A 14,045-nucleotide genomic window follows, 5' to 3' on the forward strand; every position below is an offset into this window, starting at 1 on the left:
CTGTTCTAACGTACAGACATTCTTCCCTTTTCGCCTCTTACTCTACATCCATATTTTCTCCATATTTTTCTCTGAAAGCTAGTTTTTCACTATTTTGCTTATGAGTCCTCCACATAATTATTGTTTATTCGTATGCCATTCTTCCATCCTAGCCTAAGGTTTTTGAGAAGGACCCTATTTTATTTTGCTGTGTTTCCATCTCCTAGCTCAGCTCCCGGCACACGGCAGATGCTCCCTAAATGTGTTTTGAATGAATGACTCTTATGTTGCATATCGGCATATGAAGCAGTCGATGTAAAGGTCAAGATCTTCCCGGAGTTTCCTATTAATTTCTAAACAGAGATTGCGTCTGGTCGTTTTGTTTCCCAGAGCCCGTGTGGAGCAGGCATAGTGAGGACTGGCTCTTTGCAGCTCAGCAGTACATCTGCTGGCAGTTCATCTTTGAAGAGGACAAAGCGAAAAGCACCTTCCCCACCCTCCAAAGTACCCCTGCATCAAAGCGATGACAACAGTCCCGTTACTGGTAATGTGACTTTTCCCATTAACATTACGTGTGCATTAGGTCTTATTTCAAACAGATAGTAAAGTGATAGAGGTTATAAACCAGGTCTTCTTACTAAAAGATGATACTTACACTAAGACTTTTTAATTAATTTTAATAATATTTAGATAGTTCCTGATTATTCTCACTTAACTACCTTTTAAAAATATGCAACATAAAAAAAAAAATCGTATGGCTCCCTGATCCTCCAATTGAGCATGTGATTGTGAATCTCTTCAGGACACTCCCGTTCCAGGATTGACTCCTTGTAGGAAGGGGGAGCTAAGTCGATTTTAGTTGCTTCAAAGCTGGATGGTGAAATGGCTTTTAACAAAGTTGGGGCTATCTCTTCCCAAATTACATACAAATGAATTAAGCTACTAAGGAATTGCTACATCTGTGACTTGTTTGTAAGGTATGCTGCTTCTGTCTCCCAGTCCTGCAGGCAGGACGCGCAGTTCCTTCGGACGGTGTTTTGGAAGCAAACTCTCCTGAGGGGCTGCCCAGCCCAGGTAGGACACCTTTACTCCACATCACGTAGTTCCTGGAAAAAGACATTTCAAGGCTGTTGAGGAATGAATCTAGTTATAATGCTCTGTCTGTGAAGGAGATACAGATGCTTTGATTCTTCTTTCCCAAATTTTATATTCTGAAACGAAAAAATTTCCACCCTGGGTTGAGTATGAAACCGACAGGACTCATAATTTTAGTTCTGTGATGGTACCATAAGAACTTTCCTTATGCAAAGTCAGGTTACCACTTATTAATGTCCTTCCCAAGAGGAATGACACATGTTAGTTAGGAATGTATCTTAGTGTGTTCAGAAGAAACTTACACCAGTGTGTAAGGTACCATTGTTTACACAACTGTCATAGGTATGAATCTGATGTACATAGTGTCCTAATTCAGTGGTAAAAATTTGTTATTTTGAAGTATTTTCTATTATATGGTCTCATTTTGGATTCTTTAAATAAATGAAATGCCAGTAAAAATTAATTTAATACTGTTTCCCTATATTTTAATAGTAGCTATTATAAGAATAAATATGGTAAAATTTCTTAATTCTTAGACTTAATGTTAGCTATAAATGAATATGAAAGACTAATGTCTAACCAAAAATAGAATATTACTATGTCAGTACTTTAGCATGGGTATAATTTTATAGGTATGAAAATTGCTCAATATAACCCTAATTTTTATAATTAATATTCATAAGCACAGGAGAAACTCAGGAGCACCTCAGGAGCACCCAGATGCTCCTAAATCTTTAAATACTTAGGTGATTTTTAGGAATTTGAGATTTTGACCCATCTTATATAAGAATTCTCCTGTCCTCTGTGATTAAAAACATTATCCTTATATAACTAGTCATGACTTTTCTTATTTCTTAAGTCTTATCCAGAATAATATCAATGATACCTCAGGCTTCTGGACCTCCAGCACCTTTGAAAATACTAATTCATGCTATAGTCTCTTCATTTGCTGTATTTGCAGAATTTATTTACGAAAGATAATTGTCTTTAATGTTTTGTCTGTCTGCCTTTTGGAATGCATTTTGCATGTCTTGACTTTCTGGAAAAGTTCAAAACATGTTTAAATTTGCTGTTTAGAAATCCTTTGTCAATTGAATTAATGTTAAACCAAGTATTATAAGATCTTTCAACTTTGAAATGTACATGTTAGCGTAATACATGTCAGTTAATCATAATCCTGAGTCTATTTCATGTTAAAAATCTTAAAAGATCCCAACCATCTATATATATTTGCCAACCTCATTAAAAAACCTAAAGTAATACTTGTGTTTATGTTCAAATGTTGAATTTGTCGTTCTCAAATAAAACTTCACAGTAAAAAAAAAAAAAAAAAATTCCTTTTGTTCCACAAAGGAACAAAAGGATTATATAATATCAAACCATATAAGTGAAATGAGAAGATTCAGAAGTATTAGAAAGGAGATGTGAATGCTATTCAAACTTTGCTTGGTGTCTATTTCTCTTTTTCTTCCTTTTTGCCCCCCCTCTCTTGTTTAGCACATGGATAATTGTGAGCTAACAGATCTGATTTCTTCGAAATGCTGCTTGTTCTCTGCTTGCCTTAACTCTGTTGTCTAAGTGCCATTTCCACAGATTTTACTTCTTTGGCAGACTCCTCCCTTGGCCCCGGGCTCCCCAGTCAGGAACACTGCACCGTGCCCAGACTGCTGGATGAACCCTCTCTCTCCGAATGCCCTGGAACGCCCGAGGCAGCTGTAGCATCTCTGACATGTAGGTGGCTGGGCCTTTCCTGCCTGGTGCTTGGTTTAATGCAGATTAAGATTATCACCAGGTCAGCATTTCATTACTTGGTTACCCCTTGTGTAAAAAGGTTTCGAAGAAATATTAGTTTCCTCCTTTCACTCAAAATTCTCTTACAGGTTATCAGGTTATGATGTTTTCCCTAACCAGATGAATATGACAAGGCCTAAGATGAATAAAACAAGTGGTTCTGGAGGATTTCAGCTTTTCTTCTACTTGGCTTTCTGCTTTTTTTGGCAAAACTCTTTGAACTCTGTTATTTTCAGTGTTCAATTTTATGAATATTAAAGACTATATATATATACAGTGTGTGTGTATATATATATACACACATATATATATATATATATAATTTTTTTCTTTCTTGGACTACTCTTTTGTTATCTAGTCCTGGCTTACTTTCTGAAGTATTGCTTTTGATTTGGGATTTTTATATTAAATTATTGGAATTATTTTGGTACCAGATGGCAAAAATTTATAGTTAGGTAGTACTTGCATTTCATTATAAATAATTTTATTCAATTTTTTATTAACTCAAAATGAGTCCTTGTTTGAAATTATTTAAAATTAATATCACATACTGCTTATAATAATGCAAAATTGTGCAGCCGGTTTGGAAAATAGTTTGATAACTTTTTTTTTTTAAGATTTTATTTATTTATTTGACAGAGAAAGACACAATGAGAGAGGGAACACAAACAGGGGGAGTCGGGGAGGGAGAAGCCGGCTCCCTGTGGGACAGGGAGCCCACTGTGGGGTTTGATACCCAGACCTGATATCATTTGAGCCGAAGGCAGATGCTTAACAACTGAGCCCCCCAGGCACCACGACAAATTTTTAAAAATAGAATTTAAGCATTCATTTTTCTGTATAGCCTTTAGTCCCACTCCTAGGGATTTTCCAAGAAAAATGAAAACCTCTGTGCACACAAAAACTTAACATGTAAGTTATTTTAGGATTTTTATTCATAATTGCCCCAAGTGAGAAACAACCCAATGTCCTAAACTGAGGAATGGATGAACTATGGTCAGTCTGTACATTGGAATGCTACCACCTACCCATCCAAAGGAATGAATACTACATGCAGTGATATGGCTGAATCTCAAAAGCATTGTGTTAAATGGGGAAGCCAGTCGTAAATGGCTAGATGTTGAATGATTTCATTCATGTGACATTCTTGCAAGGGTAAAACTATAGGGAAAAGAGTAACCAGGGTCTAGACTTAGGGGGAAGGGATGATCACCAGAGGGCCTGGGGTTTTTGAAGATTGATGGACTTGTTCTATATCTTGATTGTGATTCTAATAATTAAACTTTCAAAAGATGACTTCTGTGATTTTTTAAACATTTATACTTTCGAAGTTGTTAAATCTTAAAACTTTACAAAGATTTTGAACACTGTATCTTTGAAAGCGAGTATTCTTCCCTTAAAACTTACGAAGCTGAAATACGATCATTGTGCTGCATTATTTGTGGAATTTATTCATTGTTTACAGCCCTCACCCAGTCTTTTTTTATTGTCCTAAAATGTGGCCATCATATAACATACACAAAACAAACTTGATTTTTTATTTTTTGAAGCTTGGGAAAATTTATGCTAGTCAACCAACCAACTCTGAAAGTTTTTTTTTATTATTAGAATTTTTATTTTTTAATTTTTAATTTTATTTTTTAAAAGATTTTATTTATTTATTTGACAGAGAGAGAGAGATCACAAGTAGACAGAGGGGGAAGCAGGCTCCCTGCTGAGCAGAGAGCCCGATGTGGGGCTTGATCCCAGGACCCTGAGATCATGACCTGAGCTGGAGGCAGAGGCTTAACCCAGTGAGCCACAAGGGCACCCCGGATTATTAGAATTTTTAAAAATAATCACAATCTTTCCTAAGACTTTTAAGAATAGGAATACTCTTCAAGCTAATTATATATATATGTGTGTGTGTGTGTGTGTGTGTATGTATATATACACACATATATATATATATATATTTTTTTTTAAGCAAGCCTATATGATGCTTATAACTACCAAGTTATAAAATTTCGGAAAAATAATTTGAAAAGATTTTTGAAATACATAACTCATTCTTTAACTGAGACTGGTTTCTCATTGAGGGGTCCCATATTTAAAGAAAAGTTGTTTGAAGTACTTTTTTTTTTTTTTTTTTGTAGGACTTATTAGAGTGAGAGAGCATGTGCATGCCTGTGCCCACGAGTGGGGAATGGTGGGGGAGGGGCAGAGGGTGAAGGAGAGACTCTCAAGCAGACTGCCTGCTGAGTGTGGATCCCAAGGCAGGGCTCATCTCAGGACCCGGAGATACGTCTGACCTGAGCTGAAATCAAGAGTCAGATGCTAAACTGAGCCACCCAGGACGCCTATATGAAATAGCTTTGATGGGCAAGAGAAAAATAGGGATAACAATAACTTGCTAAGCGTTTCCTCAGTTAAACTAATTTGTAAAGAGCTTAAGATATGCTAAGGGGCCATTTATAAAACACATTTGCATCTAAACGGGAACAGACGTTAACTTTCTCAAACACAGTTTTCAAATTATATAAATGTACTCTTACTGCACAAACATGATATGCTATTGTAGACACATAATATTATACATTGGTATCATAATGATGCTTTCACATGTCATAATAAAATAAGACTTGCCAAAATATATTTTTTAAAAATTCATTTAAATTCAAGTTCTTTAATATTTTTCCTGTTGAGTAATCTCCTTTTTTTACTCACAATGAAACTGTCAATAAAAGTCTCCATATTTGTTTGTTAAATAGCATAAATAGCATACTTTTCTGCCTAGAGATAAAATTAAAGACATACATTACTTTAAATACTCTTCAAGTACATTGAAGTTTTTATTAAATTTTGTGGATGTGCTGATCACTATAATCTAATGCTACACCATCCCCCTCCCCCATTGTGGTAAAATTAAATTTTGTTCAGCTGCTATTGTGTAAATGGCAGTGTTAAATTATACTTAAATAAGCAAAGATTCAGAGGCTCATTCTTTGGTTTAAATTAAATTTCACAGCTAGTGTGGATACCAATTAGGATGTCTCCTCTTTTAATCTGTTGGACATTTGTTGGTACTAAAGGAACAATGATAAAACTCATTCTTATACAATGAAATATTAACTGCAGCTTTTGAAGAGAATCACTCTTTCACACACAGACACACACACACACATTGATATGGGATGATTTTTCAGCCATAGTTAAGTGGAGAAACAGAAGGTGAAAAACTGAAAAATGGAAGTATGCTTCCATTTATATTAAATGGACCCATAAAAAAGAAGGAAGCATGAGTATGCGTATCTGCTTGTGTGGTCATTATACTTTCTGATAATATGTAGGAAAAACCTGTTAAAGGAAGTTGCCTCTGAGAATCAAACTGAGTGGGAATAATTTTCATGGTATAATACTTGTTTGCATTTTCAAAAAGTATATTAAGCCTCTAAATGGCTTTTAATTCTGGTTTTGTATTAGAATCACCTTAGGAGCCTTAAAAATTCCTAGTCCCACCCTTCAGAGATTCTGATTTAACAGGTGTGGAGAGGGTGTGAACACTGGTATTTTTAAAAGGGGCTCAGATAGTTAGTTCTCCATTGTAGTTCTGATAACTTCTGAGTCAGATTTTATAAGTATACTTGTATAGATATAAAATTTTAAAATATAAAATCTCATGTTCTTTTAATTAATATTTAGAGCTATTGTATGAATATAAAATCATTTAAATTCAAAGATACATAGCTATCTCTCAAACTGAGACATGTAACTTGAAGATTATGAGTTTAAATAACTTTTCTCTACCATGAATAAAACCTAGCATGATAGCATATTATTTTTAGAATTGTATATGTCTGAGATAATTTGACTATATGTTAATGTGATTACTCATCATTAGAGGATTATTTTCTTATTAGTTTTGGATGAGCATTTAAAAGAGTCCAGCTAATTATTATTTTTAAAATTCCTTTCTTGCTGGGATTGCATAGGATGAATGAGGCAAATTAATATTTAGGATTATATCTTCATTTCTTTGTAGCTGGAATAAGCTCTGATCATAGCCTTGAAGAGATAGATGAAAAGGAAGAACTGAGTGAAGTGCCCAAAGATGAGACTGAAAATATTTCTCTGAAGTCACAAGCTATTCCTTTTGGATCTACTGATATAATAAATACACTGAAAAATGATCCTGACTCAGCCCTTGGCAATGTTACTGGAGAGTCCTCACAGAACTCCAAAGAAGAAAAACAAGAAGCTAGAAACACAGATGGACAGTAAGTAGTCTATTTGCTGGAAGTGTCAGTGATGGTTTGTTTAATGAGTACTTGTCACTGAATTATAGATCTGATATTATAAACACAAATATAGTAGTCTCTTTAGTTTAGACTCTGTTCACCATCATTACCAGAATGCTTATTAATAAAGTATCCATATGCATGTTTTGTTTTTAAATAAAATCAAATTCAACAGTTCTGGTATCCCTGTGTGAGACAAACCATAGCATGTAGTTAGTTTGTGTGACTCAAATATAAAAGTATCTGTTTGTTTGTATTGTATGGGTTTTGCCTATTTTCTGTTTGATCTAAATGAAACATTTAATTTTTAATTTTCCCCAAATGCTTCTCAAGAATTTTCACTGATATATAAAACAATTCTGCATATTAGATTAGGATGTTAAGTTACTATTTTAATTTTTATAGTCAACTTTATAATGCAGAGCACTTTCCACTTGGCCCTAGGAATTGAAATCTATACTACAGTATGCTTATATTGTGTTAGAAATGCCACATCACGAGTAAAAATGAAATTAAGTAAGCAAAGTAAACCATCTTCATCAAAGTTTTACCATAATTTTCATGGGAGTGTCACCAAATTAAACCCTTCTATCACTAAAAATAAGACAAAAAAACAGTTGAGGTCAGCCCACATCCTGATTTGCCAGAAGTTGGCTTCGTCAGATGCAAGACTTAAATATTTCATTCAGTTTCCTTTTTCTTTAAAAGACAAATAATAATAACAAAAAGACACTGTTTTTGGAAAAGTGTCCATTTTACCAAGCTTCTTAGATCCTTCCTTATAATAGGACCACTCTTTGAAAGCTAATGGTTCATAGCAGCATTTCCTCTCAGTTGTATTTTTTCTTTGCTATTAAATTTCCAGTATTTGGCAGAAGAAAGATGATTATTTCAATCCATCTGTCTTTGGAAATTATTGCCTCTTTTCTCATCTGGCGCATGCACGTGTGTGTGTGTGTGTGTGTGAGTGTTTAAATATTATCAGTATGTAACATACAATATCCTGTTTTGCAGAGGGCCACACATAATGGTATATGATGCAAGCAGTGAAGAGAGGGTAGTTGACAGTGTAAGAAACTTGAAGTCATTGGGCCCATATCAGGAGAATGGTGAGTTCCATAAGCACTAATAGCCAACGTTTTCAGAGCACTTACTGTATGCCAAAGGGCCATTCTTAAAACTTTATATACATTAACTCATTTAATCTTGTATATTAACTCATTTACAGGTCTTACTATTTTCAGTTCCACTTTATGGTTCATTGAACCACAGTGATGCTATGTAATTCACAAGGGTCCCCGTAATTAGTAAGTAGCGGACACTGGATTTGAACTCAGGCAATATTACTGTCACGAGTGCTATTAACTACTGTGTGTACTATTTTTGTTGTTAAATCTTAGACGTTGTTTAACCTAGATCTTGGATCTTAAAGATGTATATACTCTGTGCATCCATTTGTGATCTGTTTCCCTTTTTTTTTCTTTTTACTGACTCCCAAGTCCAAAACTGTTTTACTTAGGTGAAACTTGTCTGCATGATTTTTAATCTAATTACGTAATGTTGACATCTAATTATGTGATGTTATTTACCAGTATCTTCCACACCCCCACCCCCAAGTCAAGACGTTTCTTTGCTTTGTTACGATATATTCCACTCCATTCTGTCTTTAGGGCTATGCTCATTTTTTTTTTCTTTGCAAGACATATGATTTCAACCATTCATTCAACTATCCACCAAATCCTGTCATTTCACTAATTTTGTTACTTGGTTACTAGAAGCCATGTATTTCTCTAAAAGGTCTTGTCTGCTCAACCAGATTGGGCAGTCTTTTGGATCAGAGAAATTACATCCAATACTTTGAATTCCTCATAGCACCTAGTAGAATACTGACCTATTGTTAAAATATACAAGTGATCAATTTAAGATTTTTTTTTTTGACTTTCCAATGATGTGAAAGTGATACACACTCCATAGAAACTGTACTTTAAATTCTGAATTTTGGCATTTTCCTGGGCTAGCAATGTGTTGTGTGATATTCTCGCGCAATGCTGGGCATCAGCAGCTCTGGCTCCCAGTCAGCCCACCAATGGTAAGAGCCCTCACACCTGCCACCATTCTGTTGTTCACTTTCAGTACAGTAGTTAATAAGTTACATGAGATACTCAACCCTTTACTATAGAAGAGGCTCTGTGAGAGAATGATTTTGCCCAACTATAGGCTAATGTGTTTTGAACACATTTAAAGTAGTATAGTATTCTGTAATATTCTGTAGCTTAGATGTACTAAATGCATTTGACTTAACAATATTTTCAAGTTATGATGGACTAGGTTACAATGTAACCCTATCATTAGTTGAGGAAGATCTGTACTTAAGGTTGAATTTCAGAAAAATGACACTACACAAATAGAAGATGCGAGGAATGCACAATGGTATTTTAAGAAGATATGAAGGAATTTGCTTATGAATTCTCATAGTCCAGTCTGTTATATTAATATGCAAAACTAGGTGAAGATTCTTAGAAAACATAGGCATATACATATTCATATTTGGATAAAATGTGGATTATTCCAGTGTCACAAGTGGATAGACTGACGTAGATAAATGTTGTTTTACCTATGTAGGATGTATTGGTTATTTCAAATAGGTCTCTGGTTCATTTTCCCCATGGTCAGTACCATCCTGAGATAGAATACTGAGAAGTTCTAAAAGTATATAATTTCCCCGTCCCTTTCCTCTTGATTCAGTTCTTCACAACATACATTCTGATGGCCAATAGAATTTTACTGAGAAATCATGCTGCTTCCTTCTTTTAAAAATGATGGATCATTTTTGCTAAGATTTTGGCATCACATTAGTGCTAGGGTCACAGGTATATTTCTGTAATAATATTTTTTTGGTTTACATTTGATTTGCAATGACCTTTGTCGACTCTAGGTGGGTTTTTTTTTTTTCTGTTTTTTAAAATTAAATGTTTAGGCAATTTTTTAAATAAATTATTTCTATTATCTTAAAAACAGTTTTATAGTTTTCTTCCTTTTTTATCTACACTATATACTTGTTTCAATCATTCTTCTGACAGATGATTCATTTTGTAGATGTTGTTGTCAGTTTTGAGTAGGGGAAGGAAAGGATAGTACAAAATTTACCTTTTCCTTCTACTGACTATCATTGGAAAATGACCTAACCATTTGTTGACATTTGGTTGGTGTCATTATCAGGTATGTATGGGGATGGATTAGCTACTAAATTCAGCAGTGATTCCAGGTTTCCAGTCCTGTCATTGGGAATAATTGTGAGATTTTGATGAGAAATTCAGAATTGGTGAATAGTGAAAAATAGACATTTGGAGTTCCAAAAGCAATTAGTTAGGGTTTATAGGGAAATGAATTTAAAATATGTTGATTTACTTTGTTTTGGAAAATATTTCTATTGTGTAACTGGGCTATACCTATATTCACTGGAAAATGAGAAATAGGCAAGAAAGAAGGGAATACATTTACGTTCATTTCCTGGTACCAGGGACCATTTATTTTGTGCCTATAGAGGTGTTGACAATAGTACTTTTTATAGAGATATTAAAAATACTTACAAACCAAGTAAAAAACAGCAGAGGTAGAAATGTGTCTTTTTCATGAATCTTAATCAAATGTGTCACAAAAGTTAATAATTATGAGTCATTGAGAGGTCACTTGTGTAGAAAACAAATATTCTGCAAATCAGTTGCATTTTTTAAGGAAGAATAAAAATGAAGTCCACTTGAAAATTAGATATTTAATTTAAGAACCTTGCAACATAATAGAAAATTTAACAACCATGACCAAAAAAACCATGCAATTAGGTAGGGTGTACAAAGATGAAGGTATGTTCATATACGAATTTACCTGGAAACATAATTTTTTTTCTCTTGCTTGCATGTTTCTTTTGTTCTTTTGTTCTTTTTGTTCTGTATCCTATCCTAATTAGCATGTTACATAAGTGACATATAAAATATAATATATATTTTCACCTTTTTGCATCTGAGGAAGCTGGGTTTGGCTCAAAGGGGTTAAGTAACATACAAGTCCAGCTGGGTTCTAGACTCAGGTTTCTATGATACCAAAGCCCAAGCTGTTTTTCCTGATGCTCTTACCTGCTTTTTTATCATTAGTGAGCTGAGAATTATCTGTAGAATTCAAACCAACCTATTTCAGTTTGGGGGAGGCAGGCATTGAAAACTTTAGGTTTTTCTACTTTGTTCACGTTTGACTTGACAATATTTTTTTTTCTCTCAGTAGATCAAAATGAAAGAATTGTCACTCCACCAAACACAGAACATCATATGAAAAATGGAGTGAGGAGAACAATAATCAACGTAGGAGGCGTTGCCAAAAGTAACAATGTGGACACGGAAGTTGACAGACTATCGGACTATCAGGCGCATAAAACTGATACCGCTGACAGTTACAAGGAGAATCACCTGGCTGCTTCATTAGTACAGGACCCAAAACTGAATCAACCCAGTGAAGAAAAGACCAAAATGCAGGATGCAGCCATTCAGACCATCCCTTCCACTGACAGCTCTGACGGGAACCACCGAGATCATGATTTGTCTGATTTCAAAGTTAATGAAAGTGTGCAAACTCCAAGTAACAATAAATCAACTCGGCCCTCCTCTTCAAGTCCCCAAGATGCTATAGATGCCTCAGGAACATTCAGGAGTCAGGGCCCCCTAAATGTACATTCAGAAAATCAACTCCCCAATAAAGGTCCAGTTGGTTCACACGGTAATGATGATCTTTTGCCTCCTATAGATGGAATTGATAAGGATTCAGCTATTTCTCATGTGAAGAATTATCCACTTTATAGACAGGACTATGATCCCAAGCCAAAACCTTCAAATGAAATCACAAGAGACTACATACCCAAAATCGGAATGACTACTTATAAAATTGTGCCTCCCAAATCCCTGGAGATATTGAAAAATTGGGAATCAGAAACTACTGGGGATAAAGATGATCAGGAGATACATACTTTAGGAAGAAAGCACACTCATGAGAGTTTGAAAGAAACTGCAATCCAAACAGAAGATCTTGTTATTTCTGAAAGCCCAAAGGCGCCACAGGCAGACGTTCAGCTGAAGCTTCCCCCAAGAACAGGGCATCTAGTGTACAGCGTGGAGAGCTCACCCCACCTCGCCACGGGAAATCCTCTGAAGCCTCCTCCCAGAACGACGAAAGACACTGGTACAGCGCCTTTTGTGCCAAATTTGGAAGATATAAACAATATTTTGGAGTCAAAACTTAAATCTCGGGTTTCAAATCCCCAGACCAAACCAAGTTCTTTTTTCCTGCAGATGCAAAAAAGAGTTTCAGGTCAGTATGTGACATCTGCAGCTGCCAGGAGTGCCCACGTGGCCCCTAACCCCACTCCAAAAGAACTACTAAAGAAAGAGGAGGAAAGGGATGCGATACCACCCCCGGAGGAGCAAACTCTTTCTCCCTTAAGGAAGACTGCTCCATCCCTTCCACAGCCGCGGATGAAAAACCCTCAGGATGGCAGCAGCGGCCAGAAGCCCACGGAAACCTCTCCTCCTCCCGGAGCTCCAAAACCTGCTCCTCTTCTGGCCAGTCAATTAGCAGCGCTAAATCTGAAGACTTTGAAAACTTTTGGGGCCCCGAGACCTTACGTGAGCTCTGCTCCGTCCCCCTTTGCCCTTGCTGTGGTGAAACGGTCCCAGTCTCTCAGCAAAGCGCGCCCAGAGCCCAGCGGAGAGGGTGCGGCCACCCCCCCTCCCCCTGATGCAGAAGAAGGGAAATCTCCTTCTGAACGTCAGTGTGTGGGCATCCCACAGCTGTGTGTGAGTGAGGAGGTAAGGTGACCGTTTTAAAAATAAGGGATTCCAATACAGCCTGGTTTAAATGAGGGTCGACAAGCGTGTTGGTGTTTGTGTGTTACTTAATTCCGAATTCCTGTTAATCTAATAGCAAGCTACCATAGGGAAAAAAAGAGTAGTAATACATAAAATCTGATTATTTACTCTCAGAGTTATTATAATTAATTTAACATGACTGGGTGGTACTATAAAGGTCATCATTCTATAATTGTATCATTAGCAAATACTGTAATTTAAAGTTTCTTCGCTCCTACATTTGCATAGCTTACTAGGTTATAGTTCAGACTCTATTTTCCTGTTTTGCTTTTCTCAGTTTGTTTACAACTTTTCTGGATATTCTGGTTTCTTTTCTTCTCCAATTCTACATAATGGCAAAGTAGATAGTTTTAATTATATAGAAACATAAGCAGTATTTATAGACTAGATAAAATAACCAAACATTTCCCAGCTAGACATTTTCAATCACACACACTCAACCTCAGTTACCAAACATTGATACACTGAAATAACTTAAACTAAAACCAGAGTTTAAATATGTAATTTTCTTAATTTCCCATTTTTGTTAATTCAGTGTCAACTTTACCAGTTACTGGTATATTGACTAAAATATCATTTAACCACTGTCTAACCTTAATAACTGACATGAAAAGGGACATTTGTTGACTTCGTGTTTGGTCAACTGAGTGTTATAATTTGGTAGATTCAAATAATATAGTCAGAGGAAAGGATGACATTTACAGTATGAATTACGATAATCCCCTTGCAAGTTAAAAAATATTTTGTGTACCTTTACTCTGATAGTGTTTAAAGAATACATTCAGATTTGTGTGACAGTTCCAGAAGTATTTTACAGTACTTTTCAAACATTCCTAGAGTAACAGAACATTAACCACACTGCCAAGTAAAGATTTTTTCCATAGTCTCAAAGCAATATTCATCTCGAAGGATGTTTCTTTGTATATTTCACATTTATGTTTCTTCGCTTTGATATAATGTCCGGAAGAGATATATGATATAGAGATTAATTCTT

The 14,045-nt window shown here is 35.5% G+C and overlaps 1 protein-coding gene and 1 long non-coding RNA gene across 11 annotated transcripts in view; one reads left to right on the forward strand and one right to left on the reverse strand.

Annotated features, from left to right (window-relative positions):
• Positions 1-14,045, forward strand: part of COBLL1 (cordon-bleu WH2 repeat protein like 1) — a 165,862-nt gene that overhangs the window by 143,199 nt on the left and 8,618 nt on the right. For 5 of the 8 annotated variants that reach the window (XM_080798687.1, XM_080798692.1, XM_080798691.1 and 2 more), the window contains 6 exons: positions 370-523; positions 979-1,053; positions 2,686-2,805; positions 6,887-7,121; positions 8,157-8,251; positions 11,415-12,991. In XM_080798687.1, coding sequence (XP_080654813.1) covers positions 370-523; positions 979-1,053; positions 2,686-2,805; positions 6,887-7,121; positions 8,157-8,251; positions 11,415-12,991 — 2,256 coding nt within the window. The remainder of the gene's footprint in view (positions 1-369; positions 524-978; positions 1,054-2,685; positions 2,806-6,886; positions 7,122-8,156; positions 8,252-11,414; positions 12,992-14,045) is intronic. The other 3 variants (XM_080798688.1, XM_080798690.1, XM_080798686.1) reach the window with 1 other exon arrangement.
• The window catches only part of LOC308339736, an 82,908-nt gene continuing 69,502 nt past the window's right edge, over positions 640-14,045 (reverse strand). For all 3 annotated transcript variants that reach the window (XR_013966555.1, XR_013966556.1, XR_013966557.1), the window contains exon 5: positions 640-1,085. This is a non-coding gene — a long non-coding RNA (uncharacterized lncRNA). The remainder of the gene's footprint in view (positions 1,086-14,045) is intronic.

The sequence above is a fragment of the Martes martes genome, assembly GCF_963455335.1.
Source record: "Martes martes genome assembly, chromosome: 3".
NCBI lineage: Eukaryota > Metazoa > Chordata > Mammalia > Carnivora > Mustelidae > Martes > Martes martes.